This window comes from Eretmochelys imbricata, chromosome 1 (genome assembly GCF_965152235.1).
Source record: "Eretmochelys imbricata isolate rEreImb1 chromosome 1, rEreImb1.hap1, whole genome shotgun sequence".
NCBI lineage: Eukaryota > Metazoa > Chordata > Testudines > Cheloniidae > Eretmochelys > Eretmochelys imbricata.
Window position 1 is genome coordinate 256,801,261 of NC_135572.1, and position 23,107 is coordinate 256,824,367.

Sequence of the window (23,107 nt, forward strand, 5' to 3'; positions counted from 1 at the left end):
GCCTTTTAGCAGCCATGCTGACTCACCCTAAAAAAAACAATAAATTTGGGTTTGTTTCAGAGCAGCTCAGCTCTTTGCCATGTACCAGCTTCGAGTTCAAGATGCACATCAGCCAAACCAAACAAGAAGTTCACTTAGTGGGAGAGTACAGTGTGGAAAGCAGAAGTAGAACCACAATCACCACATCTAAGATTATTACCAGCAGGAGAGTGAGTTTGTGGGGGGGTGGGGGGCGGAGGGTGAGAAAACCTGGATTTGTGCTGGAAATGGCCCAACTTGATGATCACTTTAGATAAGCTATTACCAGCAGGAGAGTGAGTTTGTGTGTGTATGGGGGTGGGGGGGTGAGAAAACCTGGATTTGTGCTGGAAATGGCCCACCTTGATTATCATGCACATTGTAGGGAGAGTGGTCACTTTGGATGAGCTATTACCAGCAGGAGAGTGAGTTTGTGTGTGTGGTTTTTGGAGGGGGGTGAGGGAGTGAGAGAACCTGGATTTGTGCAGGAAATGGCCCACCTTGATTATCATACACATTGTGAAGAGAGTGGTCACTTTGGATGGGCTATTACCAGCAGGAGAGTGAGTTTGGGGGGGGGGGGGGGGCGGAGGGTGAGAAAACCTGGATTTGTCCTGGAAATGGCCCAACTTGATGATCACTTTAGAAAAGCTATTACCAGCAGGACAGTGGGGTGGGAGGAGGTATTGTTTCATGGTCTCTGTGTGTATATAATGTCTTCTGCAGTTTCCACGGTATGCATCCGATGAAGTGAGCTGTAGCTCACGAAAGTTCATGCTCAAATAAATTGGTTAGTCTCTAAGGTGCCACAAGTACTCCTTTTCTTTTCACATCTAAGATGGTCACTGCAAGTAGCTTGATGCTATGGCTCGCTCTTGCCAGTGTCTTTGCTTATTGGAGGACTCACAGCAGGTATAGATACCATATTTCAAGTTCCCAAATAGAGGACACTGCTGGGGAACCCTACTCACAGGTCCTTGTAGTGGCATAGTTTAACTTCACCTTTTGGAAGGTACTGATACTATGTCTGTACAATGTAATATTTATATCCTTATCCAGAGCTCTCAACATGCCAGGGCTCACATGTATATCTAGGAAGGTACAAGAAAAAGGTAACTTTGTGATTCAGAAGGTGTATTAAAACTATAAGCTTTTTTAAAATGCGGACTCAAATTTTAAAAAAAAGTCTGAGGGAAACTTAAGAGGCCAAATTTGTGTGTTTGGCCAGCCACCCATCCCATGTTGGGGAAAACGGAGTGCTATTTCATTCATTTAATAGGTACACCGAGGAGACAAACACTTGTTCAAATGCTTTCCTTCTTTCAGCAAGTGACCTTTCTGAAGGGACTTTCAGGCCCTGCCAAGGCCCTTTCCAAGTTGGCAGCATAGGCCATGCCAGAGTAACAAAGATCCTATCAGCTAAGACACCAAAGCTGAAGAGACCGAGTCACTGTCCTGCCACATTTTTAATCTGTTCATGATAGCTAAAAAGTTTTGGGTGCATCAAACATGGAGCATAGACAAACTCAAACACATACTGTATTTTGTGTGGTACCTAAACCTGCAGGGACAGGATTTAAGGAAACCATAAGGTGAAGGCCACATACCTGTAATTCTCATCCTTTGAAGGCATCTTATCTATTTAAGAGTTAGTTTCCATTTGTAGCTCAAGCCTCTCAGTCCTATCATCTTGGTATGTTTTCCAGGGAAGTGTTTTTTAACTTTCCATGTCTCTTTTAGAGTTTGTTTTATCATGCTCCCCATCACTGTTAGACAAATATTGCTAAAATAACAGGCATCTTTGCACTGTTTGGCCTGATAGAGGTGAAGGCCACCATCAAGTACACACCAGGTTGGCGCCAGTGCCTGGGGCAAGTTTCAGCACTTTGATGCATTCAGGGGCCAACTTCAGTATGCCACTCCTGGTGCGCTAGTGAATTGGAGCGATGATTAAGTTTCAGGAAATTCAGTGTATTCCTATGTGAAAGCATTAGTACTACTTCAGATTGAATCCATCCTGGCACTGTAGGTTTCAGGAAGCACTGGGAACAGCTATGGAATTTTTGGATGGAGTCAGTGATGCATCTTTGCTTGGGTGACCATCTCCATTTTGATCAGCAGGCCTGGAGACCCAGTATCCAGGGGCAGGTGAGGCCAGGAAACAGTGTCAATCACTGTGGAATTAGAGGCTAAAAAAGGGAGAAGGGATGTGAGGAAGTTTCCTGAAATCACAGCAAAGAGCAGTCTGCTTTGGTAAGTTCGCAGCCTTAGCCATGGTCTACACTAGGAGTTGAGGTCGAATTTAGCAGCGTTAAATCGATTTAACCCTGCACCCGTCCACACGATGAAGCCCTTTTTTTCGACTTAAAGGGCTCTTAAAATCGATTTCCTTACTCCACCCCCGACAAGGGGATTAGCGCTTAAATCGGCCTTGCTGGGTCGAATTTGGGGTACTGTGGACGCAATTAGACGGTATTGGCCTCTGGGAGCTATCCCAAGTGCTCTATTGTGACCGCTCTGGACAGCACTCTCAACTCAGATGCACTGGCCAGGTAGACAGGAAAAGGCCTGCAAACTTTTGAATTTCAATTTCCTGTTTGCATGGTCACCTGCAGCTTGCCACGCTGGCCAGAGCTCATCAGCAGAGGTGACCATGATGGAGTCCCAGAATCGCAAAAGAGCTCCAGCATGGACCGAACAGGAGGTACAGGATCTGATCGCTGTATGGGGAGAGGAATCCGTGCTATCAGAACTTCGTTCCAGTTTTCGAAATGCCAAAACATTTGTCAAAATCTCCCAGGGCATGAAGGACAGAGGTCATAACAGGGACCCGAAGCAGTGCCACGTGAAACTTAAGGAGCTGAGGCAAGCCTACCAGAAAACCAGAGAGGCAAACGGCTGCTCCGGGTCAGAGCCCCAAACATGCTGCTTCTATGATGAGCTGCATGCCATTTTAGGGGGTTCAGCCACCACTACCCCAGCCACGTTGTTTGACTCCTTCAATGGAGATGGAGGCAACACAGAAGCAGGTTTTGGGGATGAGGAAGATGATGATGAAGTTGTAGATAGCTCACAGCAAGCAAGCAGAGAAACCGGTTTTCCCGATAGCCAGGAACTGTTTCTCACCCTGGACCTGGAGCCAGTGCCCCCCGAACCCACCCAAGGCTGCCTCCCAGACCCGCCAGGCGGAGAAGGGACCTCTGATGAGTGTACCTTTTAAAATACTATACATGGTTTAAAAGCAAACATGTTTAATGATTAATTTGCCCTGGCATTTGTGGCTCTCCTGGATGTACTCCCAAAGCCTTTGCAAAAGGTTTCTGGGGAGGGTAGCCTTATTCCGTCCAACATGGTAGGACACTTTACCACAGTGCCAGTAGCACGTACTTGGGAATCATTGTAGAACAAAGCATTGCAGTGTATGTTCGCTGGCATTCAAAAAACATCCATTCTTTATCTCTCTGTGTTATCCTCAGGAGAGTGATATCATTCATCGTCACCTGGTTGAAATAGGGTGCTTTTCTTAAGGGGACATTCAGAGGTGTCCGTTCCTGCTGGGCTGTTTGCCTGTGGCTGAACAGAAATGTTCCCTGCTGTTAGCCACGGGGAGGGGTGAGGGGCTATCCACGTGATGGGGGGAGGCAAAATGCAACCTTGGAACGAAAGCACATGTGCTGTGTATGTAATGTTAACAGCAAGGTTTACCGTGAAAGAGTGTACCCATTGTTCTATAAAATATATCTTTTTAAATACCACTGTCCCTTTTTTTTTTCTCCACCAGCTGCATGTGTTTCAAGGATCACAGGATCTTCTCCTTCCCAGAGGCTAGTGAAGATTAGAAGGCGAAAAAAATGCACTCGTGAAGAAATGTTCTCTGAGCTCATGCTGTCCTCCCACACTGACAGAGCACAGACAAATGTGTGGAGGCAGACAATGTCAGAGTGCAGGAAAGTACAAAATGTCTGGGAGGAGAGGTTGTGGGCTGAAGAGAGTAAGTGGGGGGCTGAAGAGGGGGCTGAAGCTGAAAGGTGGCGGCAGCATGATGAGAGGAAGCAGGATTCAATGCTGAGGCTGCTGGAGGATCAAACTAATGCGCTCCAGTGTATGGTTGAGCTGCAGGAAAGGCAGCAGGAGCACAGACTGCCGCTGCAGCCCCTGTATAACCAACCGCCCTCCTCCCCAAGTTCCATAGCCTCCTCACCCAGATGCCCAAGAATGCGGTGGGGTGGCCTCTGGCCACCCAGCCACTCCACCCCAGAGGATTGTCCAAGCAACAAAAGGCTGGCATTCAGTAAGTTTTAAAGTTTGAAACTTTTAAAATGCTGTGTGTCCTTGTTCTTCTCTCCTCCACCACCCCTCCCGGTGTTTCTCTTCTCCATCACCCCTCCCAGGCTACGTTGGCAGTTATCCCCCTATTTGTGTGATGAATTAATAAAGAATGCATGAATGTGAAGCAACAATGACTTTATTGCCTCTGCAAGTGGTGATCGAAGGGAGGAGGGGAGGGTCCTTAGCTTACAGGGAAGTAGAGTGAACCAAGGGGCGGGGGGTTTCATCAAGGAGAAACAAACAGAACTGTCACACCGTAGCCTGGCCAGTCATGAAACTGGTCTTCAAAGCTTCTCTGATGCGCACCGCGCCCTTCTGTGCTCTTCTAATCGCCCTGGTGTCGGGCTGCGCGTACCCAGTGGCCAGGCGATTTGCCTCAACCTCCCACCCCACCATAAACGTCTCCCCCTTACTCTCACAGATATTGTGGAGTGCACAGCAAGCGGTAATAACAGTGGGAATATTGGTTTCGCTGAGGTCTCACCAAGTCAGTAAACTGCGCCAGCGCGCTTTTAAACTTCCAAATTCACATTCTACTACCATTCTGCACTTGCTCAGCCTGTAGTTGAACAGCTCCTGACTACTGTCCAGGCTGCCTGTGTACAGCTTCATGAGCCATGGCATGGGTCCCCAAGGATAACTATAGGCATTTCAACATCCCCAACGGTTATTTTCTGGTCTGGGAATAAAGTCCCTTCCTTCAGCTTTTGAAACAGAACAGAGTTCCTGAAGATGCGAGCGTCATCTACCTTTCCCGGCCATCCCATGTTGACGTTGGTGAGCTTGAATGATAGATCTGTAAATCTTGATACAAATGTACTGGAGTTTTCTTTCAAGGACTAATCTCAGTCTTCAGAGGACTTCCAAGTTGAGGTCAGGAGGGCTTTTTCAAATTCAGTCTGGGGTAAGGCCAACTGCAAGAGGCTTATTTTAAAGATCTGGAAACACAGGAAGCCTCACACCAGATCAAATGAATGTTCTAGCCAGCCTGGTGTCCTAGCTAGAACAGCTGCCAGAGCTAGATGCTTCAGATGAAGGTGCAAGAAGTCCTAACATGAAGAGTTTCCTAGAGTGACAAGGTGGATGAAGTAGTTTTTTATTGGACCAATTCCTGTTGGAGAGAGAGACAAGCATTTGAGCCCCACACACAGCTCTTCTCCACGCTTGGGAAAGGTACTCCCAGTGTCACAGCTAAATACAAGATGGAACAGATTCAAAGGCAACATTCAAGGTGAAGTGGCCTGTTAACACTCCTGTAGTGATAGGACAAAAAGGGGAGGGGTAGTGGGTTACAGATTGTTGTAATCTATAAATCCAGTGTCCTTATTAAAACCACGATTAATGGCTAGCAAAGTTATGAATTTAAGCTCCCAGGCTCATCTTTTGAAAATGTTGTGCAGGTTTCCTATGAGGACTGAGAGGACACATATAGCATAATTGCTTTATGAAAAGTATTCACCCACAGGGGATAAGGTGTTTTTGTCTTTTATCATTTTCCAGTGCAAGTTCAAGAGCACAGTGATTGTCTCTCTGGTTTCACCCACATAGTTGTTGTTGAGGCATTTATGCATTGGATGAGGTAAACCACATGTTGTGATAGGCACGTGCAGGACTGCTAGATCTTGAAATGTGCATTGTCAGGGTCTAAGACAGGAGCTGGGCTGGAACAAGTTGGGAGCAGGAGCTATCCAGTGATGGGCAAATGCTTTGAACAGTCACTGAACTGCTGCTGTTGCTGGGCTTAAGAGCTGGTCCACTGACTTCCCACTAATCAAGCAGCATACCACAGGCCAGCTGTGCTTGTTAGGTTGCCCATAGACTGGCTCTGCTGCCAAACCTGCTTCCAGACAGGTTGTCTTAGCCCCAGAGAATTGAATTAGTAACCCCGCTATGTTTTTTATTCTAGTACAACTGTGGAGGCGTATAGCTTATCCATGTGACTAATCCTTTTTTGGATCCTGCAATATTAAGCTTTTTGGCTTTGGTACATTGTGGCCAGGAGTTCCCCAGGACACTTGTGTTAAGTAGTATTTATAATTTTTAATTATGTTGCCTTTCAGTTTTGTTTGGTGATGCCTGTCCCTGTTTGAGAGATTATGCTGACTTTTTATAAGCATAACTGATAAAGTCTGCTCTATACTAGAGGTGCGCAAAGGATCACAAGGAAAGTTACCCTCAGAAAGCATGGTTTTGTCAAACTTCAGATTTTCCCCACACAGGGAACTGTCAGGTGAAGGTTTTTTTCTAGAACTGAAGAAAAATCCACTTTTTGCTTGAAACAAAACAACCTGGATCAGAAAATAGTTGAGATTTTCCCTTGACGAAAAAAGTTTTCAAACAGCTCCACTCAATACCATGTCTTGTTTTAGACACATCTACCATGTCTCGTCTCTAAAGAAAGCATTCCTAAATCTTTTCAATATCTCCCCTCATGGAAGTAATATTCCAAGAAGAACAGTTAAGCTGTAGTGTAGCAATAGCCTAAATCAACATAAATTATGTCACTCAGGAGTGTAAATTAGCCACCCCCCTTCCTCCATGAGCAGCACCATTTATGTTGACTTAAGCACAGATGTTGGCAGGAGAACTTCTCCCACCGACATAGCTATTGCCTCTCACGGGGGGCTGGAGTAATTAAGCCAATGGGAAAGTGCTGTCCTGTCAGTTTAGAGAGGCTGCACAAAGCTTACAGCTGTGCCGCTGTAAGATCGCTAGTGTAGTCATAGCCTTAGTCTCTGAACTACTACGTTGGGGAGATACAGTAATCAGAATTCAGGTTTCCAGCTGAGGGCAAACCATAGCTGACAGTGGCAGATAATGGAAGCTGTATAATCTCATTCTTTGCCTCCTGAAACAGAGGTTTGCTTTTTGACCCCTACTGTACAAGGGTTAGACAACTCAAAGAAAGTATCTCCTTCCCTAGCAGAAGCTAATTTAGAACTCATTATGAGTAGTTCAAGCTGTGCCTACCTGTGTAGGTAACAGATGAATTGCCAAGTAATCATGCTACCCATTAACCTAGTTTAGTTTTGGCCTTTCTATCCTCCATGTGTCCCATTTTCCACATCAGTAGTAAGCCCCATATTTAATGTAATACAAGTCTTTATGACATGGCAAAAAGCAAATAACTTGCTACGTCCACTCTGGGTTTAGTCAGTTGATCAATACTCTACCTCTTACCCCATGATTACTGGGTTTGTTGAGGGATTTTCTCACCTAATTACCTGGTTCACCCAAGAACTTACAGCTGTACAATATTTGCTGCTTTCCATTCCTCCAACAGGACAGATTTTAATGAGTTTGCACATTATTAGCACCTCAGCCACTTCATTCTGGAGTTCCTTCAGAACTCTTGGATGTGTATCCTCCAGTCCCAGTGACTTGTCTAAAACAGCTCTTCCCTGGCCCAGAGAATGTTCAGTCTTAAAGCCTAGTAGTAAGCAAACTTAAGAACCCAACAGAAGGATATATTTGTTGCACATATGAAATTCACTGGCATTTTTCTAGCTTAAGTATTTACTGAACATTTGAGAAGCTCTTTGAATAATATTGAGTGCATAAAAGGCAAACAGCACTGGTACTCATCCAACATATTCAAATAGCCCTTCTTTCTACAGTTCTCACTTGTTACCACTTTTGCTTCCTGCTTTTATTCCGCTTTCTTTTCTGTAAGACAGTCTCTTTTCCCTGTCACGTTAGCATCCCTTCCTTCTCTCTATTGTGTTCTCTCACTGAAGTCCTCACAGAGTACTTCTAATGTATCCCATCTCTCTCCCCTTCTCAGCGCCAGCTTGGACATTTTAGCCACTCAGTATCCAGAGGGCTAATCCTACTAACTGGAGACAAACTGAAGATGGAGATCTGAGGGAGGGTACTACTCAGGGGCAGTGCTCAGGGCACGGCAGGCTCCAGGCACCCGCTTTCCAAGCAGATGGCATTCAGAATGGGGCTGCAGTCCGTGTCCTGCAGCGGCAATTCGGCGGCAGCTTGGCCGCTCTTCCTGCCACAGCAGCTTTTGGGCGGCAGCTCCGCTGCTTTTCCAAGCACGGCGGCAATTTGGCGGCAGCTCTGTTGCTGTTGTGGCGGTGGCAATCCGGCGGCGACTGCTTGGGGCAGCAAAATTGGTGGAGCCGCCCCGGCTCAGAGAAAGTTCTGGATTCTTAGCAGAGCCCTGTCCCTTGACACCAAATGTCTCCATCTTTCATAACAGCCTCCAGCTACTGGTGGTCTACAATCTATGGTGCCACTGCAGCCCCCTATGGCTGCAGGAATGGAGAGAATTCTCATCCTGTTCTGTTTCCTCCCACTGAAGAGCTTCCTAGCTGGTGATGAGGAGGTAATTCTGCAATCTACCTCTTCAGCTTTCCAGCTGATGGAGGGCAGTGGGGAAGGTTCTATTACTCTAACCACTAAGCTAGTGAAATAATTTTTGCTGACTGGCCTGATTGCTTTTTTGCTGGAGCACACGCACAGGGGAAAAAGTTAAGATATTAAAGGCAGTGCTTTTGTGCTATGCCTTTGCAGGGTTATATTACTTTGTGATTACTAGGTTAATAAATATGGACTAATGGCAGAAAACCAATAAGAATTAGTACATCCTGCCATGTCTCTTACGTCAATAAAATTATCTAGGTGTGTGAGCCTAGTTGCTGTCTGTTCCCAGACTGGCAGAGACTGGGAGCTGCAGAGACAACACTTGAAGGGAAGGAACAGTGTGCAATGGTCTTGACCAAATCGATCTGGCCAGTGGTATCCAGCCCACCTCAAACTAGAAGAAGGATTGCCATGGGGTGCTGGGAAGAACTGAGCCTTCTTCCAGAAGCACTGGATTTTAACTATAGCATGCTGAAGAGGTAAGCTGTGGATTAAATCTACCAGTTCCAATCATAATTTCAGATTTCAAGCCACTGTTTAGGAATCTTAGTTCACTAGATACAGGAAGAGATAGGGACACTTTGAATGTTGGGATGTACCTTGCAAATGCCCAGAAGCTGCAAACAGATTTTCATATTAAAGTTTCTGGAAGCCTCCTTAAATTCCAGAGCCTAATTCCTTTTACCTATTTTCTGAATAAAGCAGCAAGAGAATAAGTGTCCAAAATTGGGACCTTACTGTAGAAAAGCACCTGGTTTGAGTAATTGAGATGTTACAGGAAAAGCCAGATCCACTTTGTGGACTAAGGATGCAAACAGCACAAGGGAACATTCTTAGAATTGCTTACTTTTGCAGATGAGAAACTGGACTGTGCCTCTTTCTTGGAAAATACCAATCACCAGAACATAACCAGCTTCTATACAGAAAAATCTGGCAGCTATTCCCCGGGAAACATCAACAAGGAAGCAAAATCCAGGGAAATTATCCCTGCAAAAAGCTGACAGAGCTCAGAAATGATGGCTGAAGAGGACTGCTGGCAACCCATGTACCATACACTATTCACTCTGATGGGGAAGCCATCTGGGGAATTGTTACACACTGGACCAGAGTGCTATTCCATCTAGTCTGGTATCCTGCTTCTGGCAGAGGTTGGTACCAGATGCTTCTGAAGAAAATAGGGGAAAATCCATAATGCATCTTACCTCTTGTGCCATGAGATGACTAGGAGGAAAGGGGGTGAATTTCTTCTCTAATGCAACAGGTCATCAATTTATATTCTGAAGTGCGAGGTTTGATTCCCCCCCGCCCTTGCAATAGCAACTTAGCATGCATGATTAGATTTAGCATTTCTAAAATTCCTGTTAGGTTGTTGTTCTAGGATTTAGCCAAAGCTGTGCTAAGGACTATTGTACTATTGTAGCTGGCATAGTCTGCCCCAGTTATTTTACCAGAGCAAATAAAAGATTGCAGAATCTGCAATTTGTAGTCACTGCAACTTTCCATAGAACACACTCTTCGAAGCATTGTGAATATATCCTCTATGAGCCAATGGGCTTCTGTTCTCATAGCTTTGCTTTTCTGCAAGGCTGGGTTGTTTCATAAACATGCCTTAGGCCCTGCCTATGAAGCAACCAAGCCACTTTTGAGCTCTTACTTTTCTTAGGCACATTTAAAGGTTGTTAGCAGAGAAATCCATTGGCTTTGATTTAGTAAGAGTTTCTCAAACTGTACTCAGAAGTTTTGTTCACAGGGTTGCAGCCTTTGAGACTCAAGCAAATATTAAGGGGTTTCTAGTATATGCAAGGATAGTCCTGTGGTCAAAGAACTGACTGCAACTCAGGAGATGTTAGTTCAATTCCAAGCTCCTCTGTGTACAAGTCATGTAGCCCTTCTAGGGCTCAGTTCTCCTCACATCCCCAATCTATGTAAAGTGGGGATGATGTGAAGACATTCATTAATTCTCATAAGGAAGTCACATTTCTTGGTGATATGAGCCATACAAGCACTTAGATCCATGAAAACCTCTGATAAAACCTGTGAATTATGTATGAAGCCAAGTTTTGGGGAAGCCCTTTACCTTTGAAGCCTCCTAGAAAAGGTGATAGCAGGTGGCCTGCAAATTACCAACTGCCTTAATGTTTGCTGTTACTACCTATCAGGAATGGTCTTTGTAGACACCATTCCACCTTTTTGGGTGTCAGACATGAAATGGAATTGTTCAACAGCCAGTGGTTGAAAGCCCTACAGGGCACAAAGTGCCTCATGCTTCTGGTTTGATGGCTTGCTTAAATTTTCTACGTGTCACATCCCCATGGATCATTCAGCTGGCAGCTGAAATAAGGTAGACAATTTCCTGGACAGCATGAGGACAAGGCAGCCTGACAGCCCCAGAAGCTGTCTATTAATTGGAAGAGAGACAAGGTGGGTAAGGTAATATCTTTTATTGGACTAACTTAAGCTTGTCTCTCTCACCAACAGAAGTTGATCCAATAAAATATTACCTCACCCACCTTGTGTGTCTACTATCCTGGGACCGTCACAGCTACACTATGCTACATATTAATTGGAAGGGCAGCCACCCTATCAGAAGACTCCAAGAATTCCTTTAAAAATGAAATCTTTCTATGTGGCCCCTCCCCAGTGTCTTCCGATCTCAGGAAAAGCAGGGGCACCAGCATCCCTGGTGACAGGGGATAAGGGTAGTGGCTTGCAAGTCTGTTCACTCTTTATCCCCAAATCAAATTATAGGTAAGATTTCTGGGATTGTTGTGAGGGTACAGGTGGAGTTTGCAGTAGTATCAGAGCCTCAACACCAAGCTAGCTGAGAGGTTGAACCGGCAAAAGCTTGGTTCACTGAAGCCTGAAAAACAGCCAAGTTTCTTGTAGTATCGTCTGGAGTTTTAGTGGGCCTGGCCTCATGAACAAGTGAAAGACTGAGGCCAAAGTTAAGCATGGTCTCCTATGAGCAGAGCTGCTACCTGTTTTTGCAGGAGGCTTATGCCATTTTAAAGAGAAACTAAGCCATGGGACACATTATGGTGGTCACTTGAAGTGTGGTTCTAGCCTCAAGAAACTAGAGACAGACCCCTCCCTAACTTCCAGATCAAGTCTGCTTTATTCACAAGTAATCAAGGGACCAGTTAGAGCCCTAACATGGTTTTTAGGCTTCCAGTTGAACTAGGTCAACCTGAGCTTGGAGTGCTGAGCTCAGTTTTCCTTCTCACTTCTGCAGTGTTGCCAATGCACAAGTTCATGACATTCAGTTCATGACAGCTCCTGTAGTCATGTGATTGCAAGAATCTGAGTTTTTGTTTAGAAAGAGTTTCTAGGCGGCCTGGCTGGGAGAAGAACATGACACTGAGCCCTACAGGCTCAAAAATTTAGAGGGCAACTAAAAAGAACCCAAAGTATGTATTGTCAAGGGTTTGCAAATCATGAGTCTCAAAGCCTCAGCACCAGTATTAATGATTCTGCAGGACAAGTTCTGACCTTGGGTTGCACTTGTGCAACCTGGGGCAGAGTCAAGCCATGCCACTTAGCTAACGGCTTTTGGATGATGCATGACTCACAGTAGCACAGGTAGGAGTAGAACAGTTAACACTCAGGCTAATCATTACAGTAAACAGCTGTGACACCAGCATGAGCAGCTCTCCTATTTATTTGGTCACTCCTCAAGCGGTTCTGGCTGAAGAGTACGAAATCCCCTCTGGTTTCTGAGGTATTACTATTTTTTCAAATATTTCTGCTACTCTTCATTAATAGGCCCTTGAATCGATACAGTTTAATCAAGTTGACTGACGTTGTCAGCCATTCACCCAGCTACATTTAACATACAGAAGTTGCTATTTGTCAGTGCCAGTGGGAATTAACCAACAATCAGCATCAGAAAGGGGTGCAGTCTCAAGGCCTAAAACTTGCGGTCTCCCCAGCATTGTCTTGTGCTCTGGGAGTGTCACACTGGACTACTGTTGCATATTAGCAGATCTGCATGTGTCAAAGTATTCTGAAGCCAAGTGAACAGTGCCAGCTTGGCTATTATGGACAGCTTCTCAGCTGGTCTAGCTTGGCATAGCTCCGTTGGCACCAGCTGACAATCAAGCTATTCATATTTTCACTAAATTGAGTTTTACACTTTGCAACATAGGACTATGCCGCTGTGTTAAGTGTTCTGAAGAGGTGTGTCCTAACACAGCGAAGGTATTAAAAGAGTGCTGGATTTGAGGAACCGTTTCCTCAAAGCCTACAGTGTTTAGAACAGACTTTGAGGCTTGAAATACAATTAGGCCTGTAGAGAATCCATGCTATTCATATCCCTTTTCTGGGGCCAGGCTAAAAAACAAGTTCAGATTTTGAGTGATACAACAACGGGCATCATTTTATGGGAACAGAGATTTCCAGGGGCAGCGGGGGGTTAATTCCTAGAAGTACTTCATATCCTGACTCCTATCTTTCAATGGCCTTCAGTTACACACGTGTAAACCAGAATGGCCTTTCACCAACAGAAGCTGAGCCAATGAAAGCTATTGCCTCACTCACCTAGCCTCTCCAATATCCTGGGGCTGACACTGCTATAACACCGCATACAAGGATGCTCCTGTTTAATTGGAGATTCTGCATGGTGGCCATATCACTAAGTGCCATCTTTAATTGGTTGCAGTTCATTAAACACTAAGTGCATGCATGGCCTCTGAAGCAGTTGGAGCTAAAGAAGAATTAATCGTACGGTCTTAATTTGGTTTCTATAAAGAACTGTAAAATTCATGAAAATGAGGTCCTCAATGTGGAGATTTTAGTAAAAAGTCAACTTCCCACATAGCAGAGAGAGTCATGTTCCCCTAACATAAAAATCCATTCATCTTACAGTGTGGTATGATCTTTGCCAGAACCAAAGCTGTAGGGAGATACCAGGCTATTTTTGAGCGGGGAAAAGGGTTTGTATGTGAAGAGTCTGCATATTCTCCAATTTGATAAATATCAGTTTGTCAAACTCTGCTTTGGGTGGCAAGGAGGAAAAATTCTGTCCCATGACAAATATTGTGAATTCTCATGCTTGCCCCAGTTCAAAGTTCATCAATTTTTCTGTTTTCACGATAAGACTTAAGTGATTTAATTTCTTCCCCCTGTAAAAAGTGGGAATTTTGACTTGTGAAAAAGTACATTGTATTGCAATAGATTTCATAAAATGTAAAGAGCACTAGGCAAGAAATCAAGAGGAGGCTATAGGCAAGAGAGAGAGGACTTAACTGAGCACCAAGAGGAAGGAGAGTAGGAGGCAGAGATGCAGGTACCATCTGGAACAGCCTACAAGCTCCAGAGTTGAACAGCAGCAGAGGTGTACAAAAGGGCAAACAATGCTAGTGCCAGGCAAGTGGAGAACTAAGGGAGAAGTAGCCATAAATATAAGTTTTGCCAGTGGTGAAAAGCAAGCAAAGTTCTAGTCTGAATTTTAAAAAACCTCACTGAGGATTGCCACAATGTCAAGTTTGTTTTTTAAAAATATAAAAAGACCCAATGATGCTAGTGATAAAACCTGAAGAGTATTTGTTAGAGATACATCTGCCTGTGCTATCCTTTCCACTGACTCCTCATCCCTTTTGTTATTGCAAAAGAAATTCATGAAGGCAGGATTTTTATTGCTTAAAGATCCCTTACCTGAAGTCTGATTTGGTTGCCATCTTTGCAGCAAATAGCTGGAGCAAATTAAGACAAAACTAAGGCCCAGAGCTACTGAAGTTTCCCAAATTCCCATGTTGATTCCTCTCCCAAATGTCTTTTTTCAAGTCTGATCTCATTCCTAAGTTAGGCAGCCCAGCTCTTCCCACCAGAAGTCAGCATTGGTTCTGCTGCCTGCTAAAAAATTGTGCCTGCTTCTGTACTTCTTTAGAGCAGCTGGGGACCAATACCAAATATATCCCATCTTTATCCATTCTTGGCAACTAGATCTCAACAAAAATTCTAGGACTTATTTGAGGAATAAGCAACAGACTCCCAAGCCGCAGGATACTGTTTATAGAGCAAGTCCCAAGAGCAAAAAGGAGAAGGGAACGCAGGTTTTTGCTTACACTGTATGTCACGTTCATTCCCATGACTTTTCATCAACTCTTTAAATATTGAGCCATGTAGCTTTTCAGACAAGGGTCCTGACTGCATATGTAGGAAGTAAAGAGAAACAGAGGTAGCCCGGCTCAAATGAAATGTGGACTGGGGCCAGATTAGGTATTCCCTAGCAGCCAAGCAAGAACTTTGAGATTTTTAGTGGATCCAGGAACATGGTCTACACCTCCTTCCTGTTGCTTGTGTATGGGGTGGATGTAACATTTGACCCCCCACTTTTTGAAATTAGGCAGCCAGCCTGATCTGGCAGAGGAGCCATCTGCCATCCCCAAAGTCAAGCTCTGAAACAAACAAAAAAGTCCCACACGTGCTGCCTTAATAGCCCAGTGAAATTCTTGTCTCTTCACCAAAGCACTCCTCAAGGAGCCAAAGAAGAAAAAAAAATCCTGCAACCTGAGGTAGCAACATCTGTTTAGAAGATGAGCCAATGGCTTTTCTAGTCATCTGCAGTCATTATGTCCTATGCACTAGGTGCTTTAGAGGTTCCAGTAGGAAGATAGGACTGAGGCAGCTTCCAAACCCAGCAAATATCTCCACTTCTTCCCTCAAGTTTGATCCTAATCTGTAGTGGAAAGATAAGGTGACCTCCATTGGCTGAATATTTATGCTAAAAACAACGAGCACAATTATGATGGGAGTTAATTCATGTAGCAATTAGAATTATTCATGTAAATGATCATTACTCACTCTGCACTTAAATCCATTCAGTGTGACCTTTGAGGTTGGAGGTATTCTTTTATAAAGGGATTTCATTTTGCGGAACAACAAGGTAGATTCCAGTTAGGACCGGAAGAGGCCTTACTGGAAGTCTTGTGACTGTTGCACTTTGGCAGCTTGCAGAAGCATCTGGAAGTGGGATAGCTCATCTGAGGTTTTCAATATGCTAGATATTAGATATTGTGGCAAAAAGACAGTTGACCTATTTTGAAGGGAAAAGGACTGAAGCTGACTCGTGACCCCCTCCAAAGTTTCTCTTCTCGTCCCTACAAAAGGGCCTCTTGACTTCGAGAGCACAACCTTCATTGTTTCCAAGGAGACCTCAAGTTCTCTAGGAATCTCCAATACACCAGCCTTTTTAATAGGCCCAACAGCTACCTTGTTCTTTACCTCAGGCCAGTAATTATCAAGGTTGAGTCAGAGATGAATTAAGACTAACATGGCCAAAGTCACCTGTAAACATTGGCCCTTGCACTCAGTCACATCTCTAAAGTGACTAGAAGGACCAACTGAAATAATAAAGCGTTAACAAGAAAACCTTTTGATCCTATTCTTAGGCTATGTCTACACTGGCAATTGAACGACAAACATTTGTCTTTCAGAGGTGTTAAAAAACCTTGAAAGACAAAAAAGTTTTGGTGACAACAAGCACCAGTGTGAACAGTGCTCTCCAGCTGACAATGCAAATGCTGCTCATTGGGGGAGGGGGGTGGACATTTTTTTGTCAGCAGGAGAGCCGACAAACAGCGGCTACACTGCGCAACTTTTAGTGACACAGCTGTAGCGACACAGCCAGGTCACTAAGAGCTGTGTAGTGTAGCCCCAGCCTTTAGTTACTCCACCTCTGCAAGAGGCAGTAGCTATGTCAGTGGGAGAAGCTCTCCTCCCAACTAAGTGCTGTCTACACTAGTGCTTAGGTTGGTATAACTGCAGTGGTTTTCAAAACATTTTTTTCTGGCGACCCAGTTGAAGAAAATTGTTGATTCCTGTGGCCCAACAGAGCTGGGGATGAGAGGTTTGGGTTGTGGGAGAGGCTCAGGGCTGGGGAAGAGCGTTGGGGTGCAGGGGTGAGGGCTGTGGTGTGGGAATGAGGGGTTCAGGGTGTGGGAGGGGGCTTTGAGCTGGGGCAGGGGGTTGGGATGCAGGAGGGGGTCAGGGCTCTGGGCTGGGGGTGCAAGTTTTGGGCTGGGGATGAGGGATTTGGGATGCAGGAGGGGGCTCTGGGTTGTGGGGGGGGCTCAGGGATTGGGGCAAGGGATTGGGGCACGGGCTTACCTTGGGTGGTCCTGGTCAGCAGCACAGCAGGGGTGCAGAGACAGGCTTCCTGCCTGTCCTGGCACCATGGACCGTGCTGCACCCCAGAAGTGGCCAGCAGCAGGTCCGGCTCCTAGGTGGATGTATGTAAGCAGCTCCGCACAGCTCTTGCCCACAGGCATCGCCACCCCCAGCCAATGGGAGTGTGGAGCCAGTGCTCGGTATGGGGGCAGCGTGCAGAGCCCCGTGGTCCCCCCACCTAGGAGCTGGACCTGCTGCTGGCCGCTTCCGGGGTGCAGCGCGGTGTCAGAACAGGTAAGGACTAGCCTGCCTTATCCGGGCAGCACCGCTGACAGGGCTTTTAATGGCCTGGTCAGCGGTACTGACCAGAGCCACTGCGACCCAGTGCCTTACATTCTGCGTCTCAGTACTGGGTTGCAACCCACAGTTTGAAAACCACTGAACTACAGCACACCCCTGCATGGTGATGTGACACTGAAGTAATTCTGTAGTGTAGACAAGGGCATAGAAACTGGGACTATACTCCCAGTGAAAAGGAAGGTTTCAGAGTAGCAGCCGTGTTAGTCTGTATCCACAAAAAGAACAGGAGGACTTGTGGCACTTTAGAGACTAACAAATTTAATAGAGCATAAGCTTTCGTGAGCTACAGTTCACTTCATTGGATGCATAGAATGGAACATATAGTAAGAAGGTATATACATACAGAGAAGGTGGAAGTTGCCATACAAACGGTAAGAGGCTAATTAATTAAGATGAGCCATTATCAGCAGGAGAAAAAAAATTTTGTAGTGATAATCAAGATGGCCCATTTAGACAGTTGACAAGAAGGTGTGAGGATACTTAACATGGGGAAATAGATTCAATATGTGTAATGACCCAGCCACTCCCAGTCTCTATTCAAACCCAAGTTAATCGTATCTAGTTTGCATATTAATTCAGGCTTGTTGGAGTCTGTTTTTGAAGCTTTTCTGTTGCAGAATTGCCACCCTTAAGTCTTTTACTGAGTGGCCAGAGAGGTTGAAGTGTTCTCCTACTGGTTTTTGAATGTTATGATTCCTGATGTCAGATTTGTGTCCATTTATTCTTTTGCATAGAGACTATCCAGTTTGGCCAATGTCCATGGCAGAGGGGCAGTTTCTATGCCCTTGTCTACACTACAGAATTACTTCAGTGTAACATCACCATGCAGGATGGCTAGAACGTTCAAGCAAAGCAACTTGTCTGTAGTGCAGTGCAAGTTAGTCAGGATATCACCTGCCAGCTGACAAATGCCAGACTCTCCCTGCAACTCTCCCAGCAAGTGAGCTGCCCATCTCCGAACTGCTGACCCTTTAATCACTACCCAGTCAGGTGTTCTGCCCTCTACCCTACCCATTGACATAGTTACTCCAGCCCCTGTGAGCAAGGGCAGTGGGAGAGAGCTCTCTCATCAGCCTAGAGCATCTGCATCTTACTGCTGTAGTAAGCTCTGTAGTGTAGCCCTAGCCCCAGCCACCAATGCAAACACTCCTGCAATTCTCCCTAGCACGTTCATTAACATCCTCCCAGGAGCAGCGGAAGCTCCCTACAAGTGTGTGTGTGTGTGGGGGGGGGGCATCAGTGACTAAACCGTGGCCTCCGCCCCCATGCTGCCCCTTCTCCTGCTTGTTCCTCTATGCTCTCTCCCCCATTGCTCATCCTTATGGCCAGTAATATGATGTAAAAAAAATGATGGGGCCATGGCCCCAAGCCTCCCATTTCTACCACCCCTTTCCCCACTGCTTCGTTTCTCTACTTCTCCCTTGAGAACTCCCTTGAGTTTCTCCACCTCTCCCTGACCCTTCTCATGTGCCAACCCCGCTCAGCAGTCCAACCTCTCCCTGCCACAAACATCTGACTCCCATCCAGTTTACAGAGGGTGAGGCACCTGGAAGATGTTCTAAGGCTGATGTCCTAGTCCTAAACTTTAGGTGCCTAGAGTAACTGGTGCTAAGCAGAGTGTGAAATGTCTGAAGTAAGGTGTTATATTTGCCAGATTGACTCCTCCTCCCATCCCCCAGGTTATGCAACATTCTGCTTTGCTACAACGTATTTCACTTGCCAGAAATAATCCAGCCTTAACTTTCTATTAGCCACCCATCAACTACCTTCTGAATACTCATCTGATAGAATTCTAAAGCTGCTGGAGGACTTTAGGCATCACTCTCTGCATTTCTAGAGTTAATGTCTGGGTGTGAGAACCTGTCTCACTGCTGTGTCCCTTCTTCTGCAACAGTAATAAGTGTCTTAACTCAGACAACCTGCCTTAATTGTTAGACTATCTGAAGCCTTCAGTGATGATCACTCTTGTACTGCCTGCAACAATGCTATGTTTATTCAAAAAGGATTTTCTCTTTGATCATACTTACCTTTGTGTATTAATTTATTGGTACTGTATATGCTAAAGTACAAAATCGTTGTTGGCCAAGTAATCACCTTCATAACAGCGGTGTTTTCGCTCACACTTAGTTGTTCATTTTAACTGCAATACCGTACTACAGGGCACAGGGTTCTGCCCACAATTTTTATCTCACTTCACACAAGACAATGACACAGAGCATATAGAAGTCAAGTAATTTGAGAGGGAGGCAGTCAATTTGTTCATTATTTCACTGCCAGGACATCACATCAAGGATCACAGAATATTTTGGAACCTTTTGGCATTCAGCTTTTGGGAGCTACAGGAATCAGGATGTAGGAATCCTGAGTCTTTGTTTCAGAAATATTCCTTTGAAAGTGTCCAAGCCAGCTGAAAGGTGTTTTACAAGAAAATTGAGTTTTTCTTTTTACTCAGCACAGCAGGTCTGCTGACCAGCTTGCAGCCTCAGAAACTGCTACTGAGTTTAGGGAAGGCAGATGGTCTCCCAGTCACTGTGCAGCAAGCACACTTTGCTCTCCAGCATATCTCTCTCTCAACAGATTCAGCTGGAATCAGGGTTTCTGGGAACTCAGGACTAAGCTAAAGCCAGTCTGCAGCTGCCAAGATGACTAGCAATAATTTAAAACTTTCCTGATTAGCAGCCTGTGCAACCTTAATGAAGTCAGAGTTGTATGGGGCAGAATTTGTCAACAAAACATATATAGGTGGGCGGAACGCTGTTTCCACTGAATGCATCTGATGAAGTGAGCTGTAGCTCACGGAAGCTTATGCTCAAATAAATTGGTTAGTCTCTAAGGTGCCACAAGTACTCCTTTTCTTTTTGTGAATACAGACTAACACGGCTGCTACTCTGACACCTATCTCAAAGTGTCTGTGCACTCTATATCTTATAACAATACAGCACTGAACTACTGTAAGACAAATGCCAGCTCAACCAGCCTGCCCTATGAAGTTTCAATTAAATATGCCTGTATCTTGGTGTGTAGTTAGCTATCAACCCAGATAATAAATTAATCTTTGTAAAGCACTGAGCATATAAAATGCTGTATCAATGCTAGGGATTATTCAGTAGTCCTAAAGAGAAACGATTACTTGGGGTAGGAATTATCCACGGCTTTAGTTAGCATTTCAATCCCTGGTTGCTTGCTGTAAAATACTGAGCTGGGAATATTTGGAAGTTAGCAAGAAAGAATCCAAACTTTGCTATAATATTTGTAGTCCTTCCCGCTTTCAGGATGTGAAAGCACCATTGTTAACTGGAGGTTTTAAATTCTTCACAGTAAATTGAATGAGAGGACCACAGAAGAGGTTCGTAGATTGGCCACACTTTGCCTGAACTGCTAACAATCTTAAATTTAAAGAACCCTCCAGGATGCCAGCAGAAAGGCATTGTAAGGCAAGTGCCTAAGCCAGCAATGCCTCTGAAAGGAAAGTATCAACTTTTAACAGTCCTCCTGGATCTTTGTGCTCAGAACAAAGTCTGGCAGCCTGCTCCGAGCAATAAGTGTGTTGATAAAAAGGAAAAGTAGAGGATAGATACTTACTTTTTTGGGGTCAGCGTAGGTGCCAAGTCCAATCACTGGGATGCTGTTCCCATCGCTCAGAGGTATGCGGTGGTTTGCAGCCGTTAGATTCATGATGCAGATGATAAAACACTTGACTGCAACTTTCTAACAGACTGAATGAAAGCAGCAAGAGCCCACTTTGTGAGTGGCGCGCGCCCCGGGCTATGGCACTAGAGGGCGCGAGAGAGAGAACGAAAACTTCGGCTGCTCAGCCTGCCCTGGGCCAGCAGCACGCGTGCGATCCGCTAAGAACAGCCTGGGGTAGCGTTTCCAACTTCGTCATGGGACATGACTGACAGGCCAGGCCAGGGTTGCCCTTCCATTCTCCTGAAAGCAAATTTGCAGCAGGGTGAAATATTAACTGCCCGCTCTCGTTAGGCACGGGGGAGCGACTCAGCGCAGGAGAGATGGTCCCCGTTCAACCAGCTTCATCAAAAGCACGCGAGTTTTCTTTTCCGGGTGGCTTTAAGTACCTGCTAAAAGCAAGGGTGTGCTAGGAGCGCAGGAGGAGAGAGAGGAGGCTGAAAGGGGGTTGTGGTTTTTGGGGAGGGGGGGGGGGTCTGCGTGTGGCTTATGCTTGCAGCGGGCTTCCACTGCCAGACAAGGTTGGTCTGTTTGCTGACTCCTCCAATCACTTCAGGGCTCATCGCAGGAGGAAATACGGGTTTTTGGAACAAGACATGGTTCCTGTCAAACCAGGAGATACCCATCAGCCTTTAGCTCAATCTTCACCTCCCCAGCGGCTCCTGTGTGCCAAACCATTGAATGCAGTAGCTACACCTGGGGTCGGCAACCTGTCAGAAGTGGTGTGCCAAGTCTTCAGTTATTCACTCTAGTTTAAGGGTTCGCGTGCCAGTAATACATTTTAATGTTTTTAGAAGGTCTCTTTCTATAAGTCTGTAATATAGAACTAAACTATTGTTGTATGTAAAGTAAATAAGGTTTTTAAAATGTTTAAGAAGTTTCATTTAAAATCAAATTAAACTGCAGAGCCCCCCCCCCCCCCCATCCCGGACCGGTGGCCAGGCCCCGCACCGTGTGAGTGCCACTGAAAATCAACTCGTGTGCCGCCTTTGGCACGCGTGCCCCTGAGCTACACTATCCTGGATTCGCCTTCAGTCGCGTCTGCTCTCCCTCGCATTGATTCGTTCACTGTTCCTATTGCCCCTCTAAGCATGCGGGTTCCGATTATGCTAGTCCTTTCACTTTCAGGACGATGGCCCATTATTTTATTAATGGAAGACTTGTTTTAAACCCCTTGTTTACATCAGTCCATTCCTTTACTTTCAGGAGAGGAAATCCAGTACCCATTCCCTGGTTGTCATTGTTTGCCTCTAGATCAGACTTGGCTAATTCATTCCCGTGCCCAAAGTCAGAGGTTGTCTTTTTTTGGGGGAAAGGGTGCTTTTCAGTCTTTACATTATTTACAAATTGGATGATTTAGTTGGGGATTGGTCCTGCTTTGAGCAGGGGGTTGGACTAGATGACCTCCTGAGGTCCCTTCCAACCCTGAGATTCGATGATTCTATGATTCTTCTTCCAGTAATGAAAGGACAACTCCAAACCCATGTGAAAGACTCACAAGAGCAACATTCAATTTAGCATTTCAGTCAATGGCACCAGTTGTTCATTGCTTTTTATATTAGTAGTAGAGATTATCCCTTTGATTATTAATACCCCAGTTACTAGCATGAAGCCCCAGTTATTCCCATCACTTCTGTCTGCGCTAAACTTGTATTTGTAAACAGGCACATTGAATTTCCTTTCCTATTAATGCTGTTCAGAAACTGACATTTAGGGTTCACTTCTTCAGCTGTTGCATGTGCCCACTGTTGAAGTCAATTGGAATTACATGTGCATCAAAACACTCAGGAGATCCCTTGGCCAATTTAGTTTCCATTTCAAATGTATTCAGCATGTGCCTTTTTCTGTACCTAATCTTCATACGGCCCTTTTGTCCTCCCCCATCCAGGCATAAAAATCTTTCTCCTGGTTAGTCTCATTTAAGCACCTTTTCACAGGTCTGTCCCAGCATCAAGCAAAAAAGTGTTAGGGACTCATTCAGTTGCAATCCACCCATCTATACATTAAATACAAAAGGACAAGGGCACTGGGGCCAGGATGGAAATAAGGTTCAGTCTGTCTTCTCAGCACAGAAGTGTGTTACACCCTCCTCACCAGACATTGTAGCACAGATTATTTTATTTTTTAATTAGGCCTTTAAATCCATAGTTAGCTGTCTAAAGGGCCCCAGTTTTTCAGAAGGGGGAAACAGCATCCAACCTCTTCCACTGACTTCAGTAAGAGCTGCTGGATA

General features: G+C 45.2%; 1 protein-coding gene across 1 annotated transcript in view; it reads right to left on the reverse strand.

Moving 5' to 3' along the window:
* The window catches only part of AKR1D1 (aldo-keto reductase family 1 member D1), a 54,371-nt gene extending 33,509 nt beyond the window's left edge, over positions 1-20,862 (reverse strand). The window contains exon 1 of the mRNA XM_077807533.1: positions 20,770-20,862. Coding sequence (XP_077663659.1) covers positions 20,770-20,862 — 93 coding nt within the window. The remainder of the gene's footprint in view (positions 1-20,769) is intronic.
* Between the last annotated feature and the right edge of the window lie 2,245 nt (positions 20,863-23,107).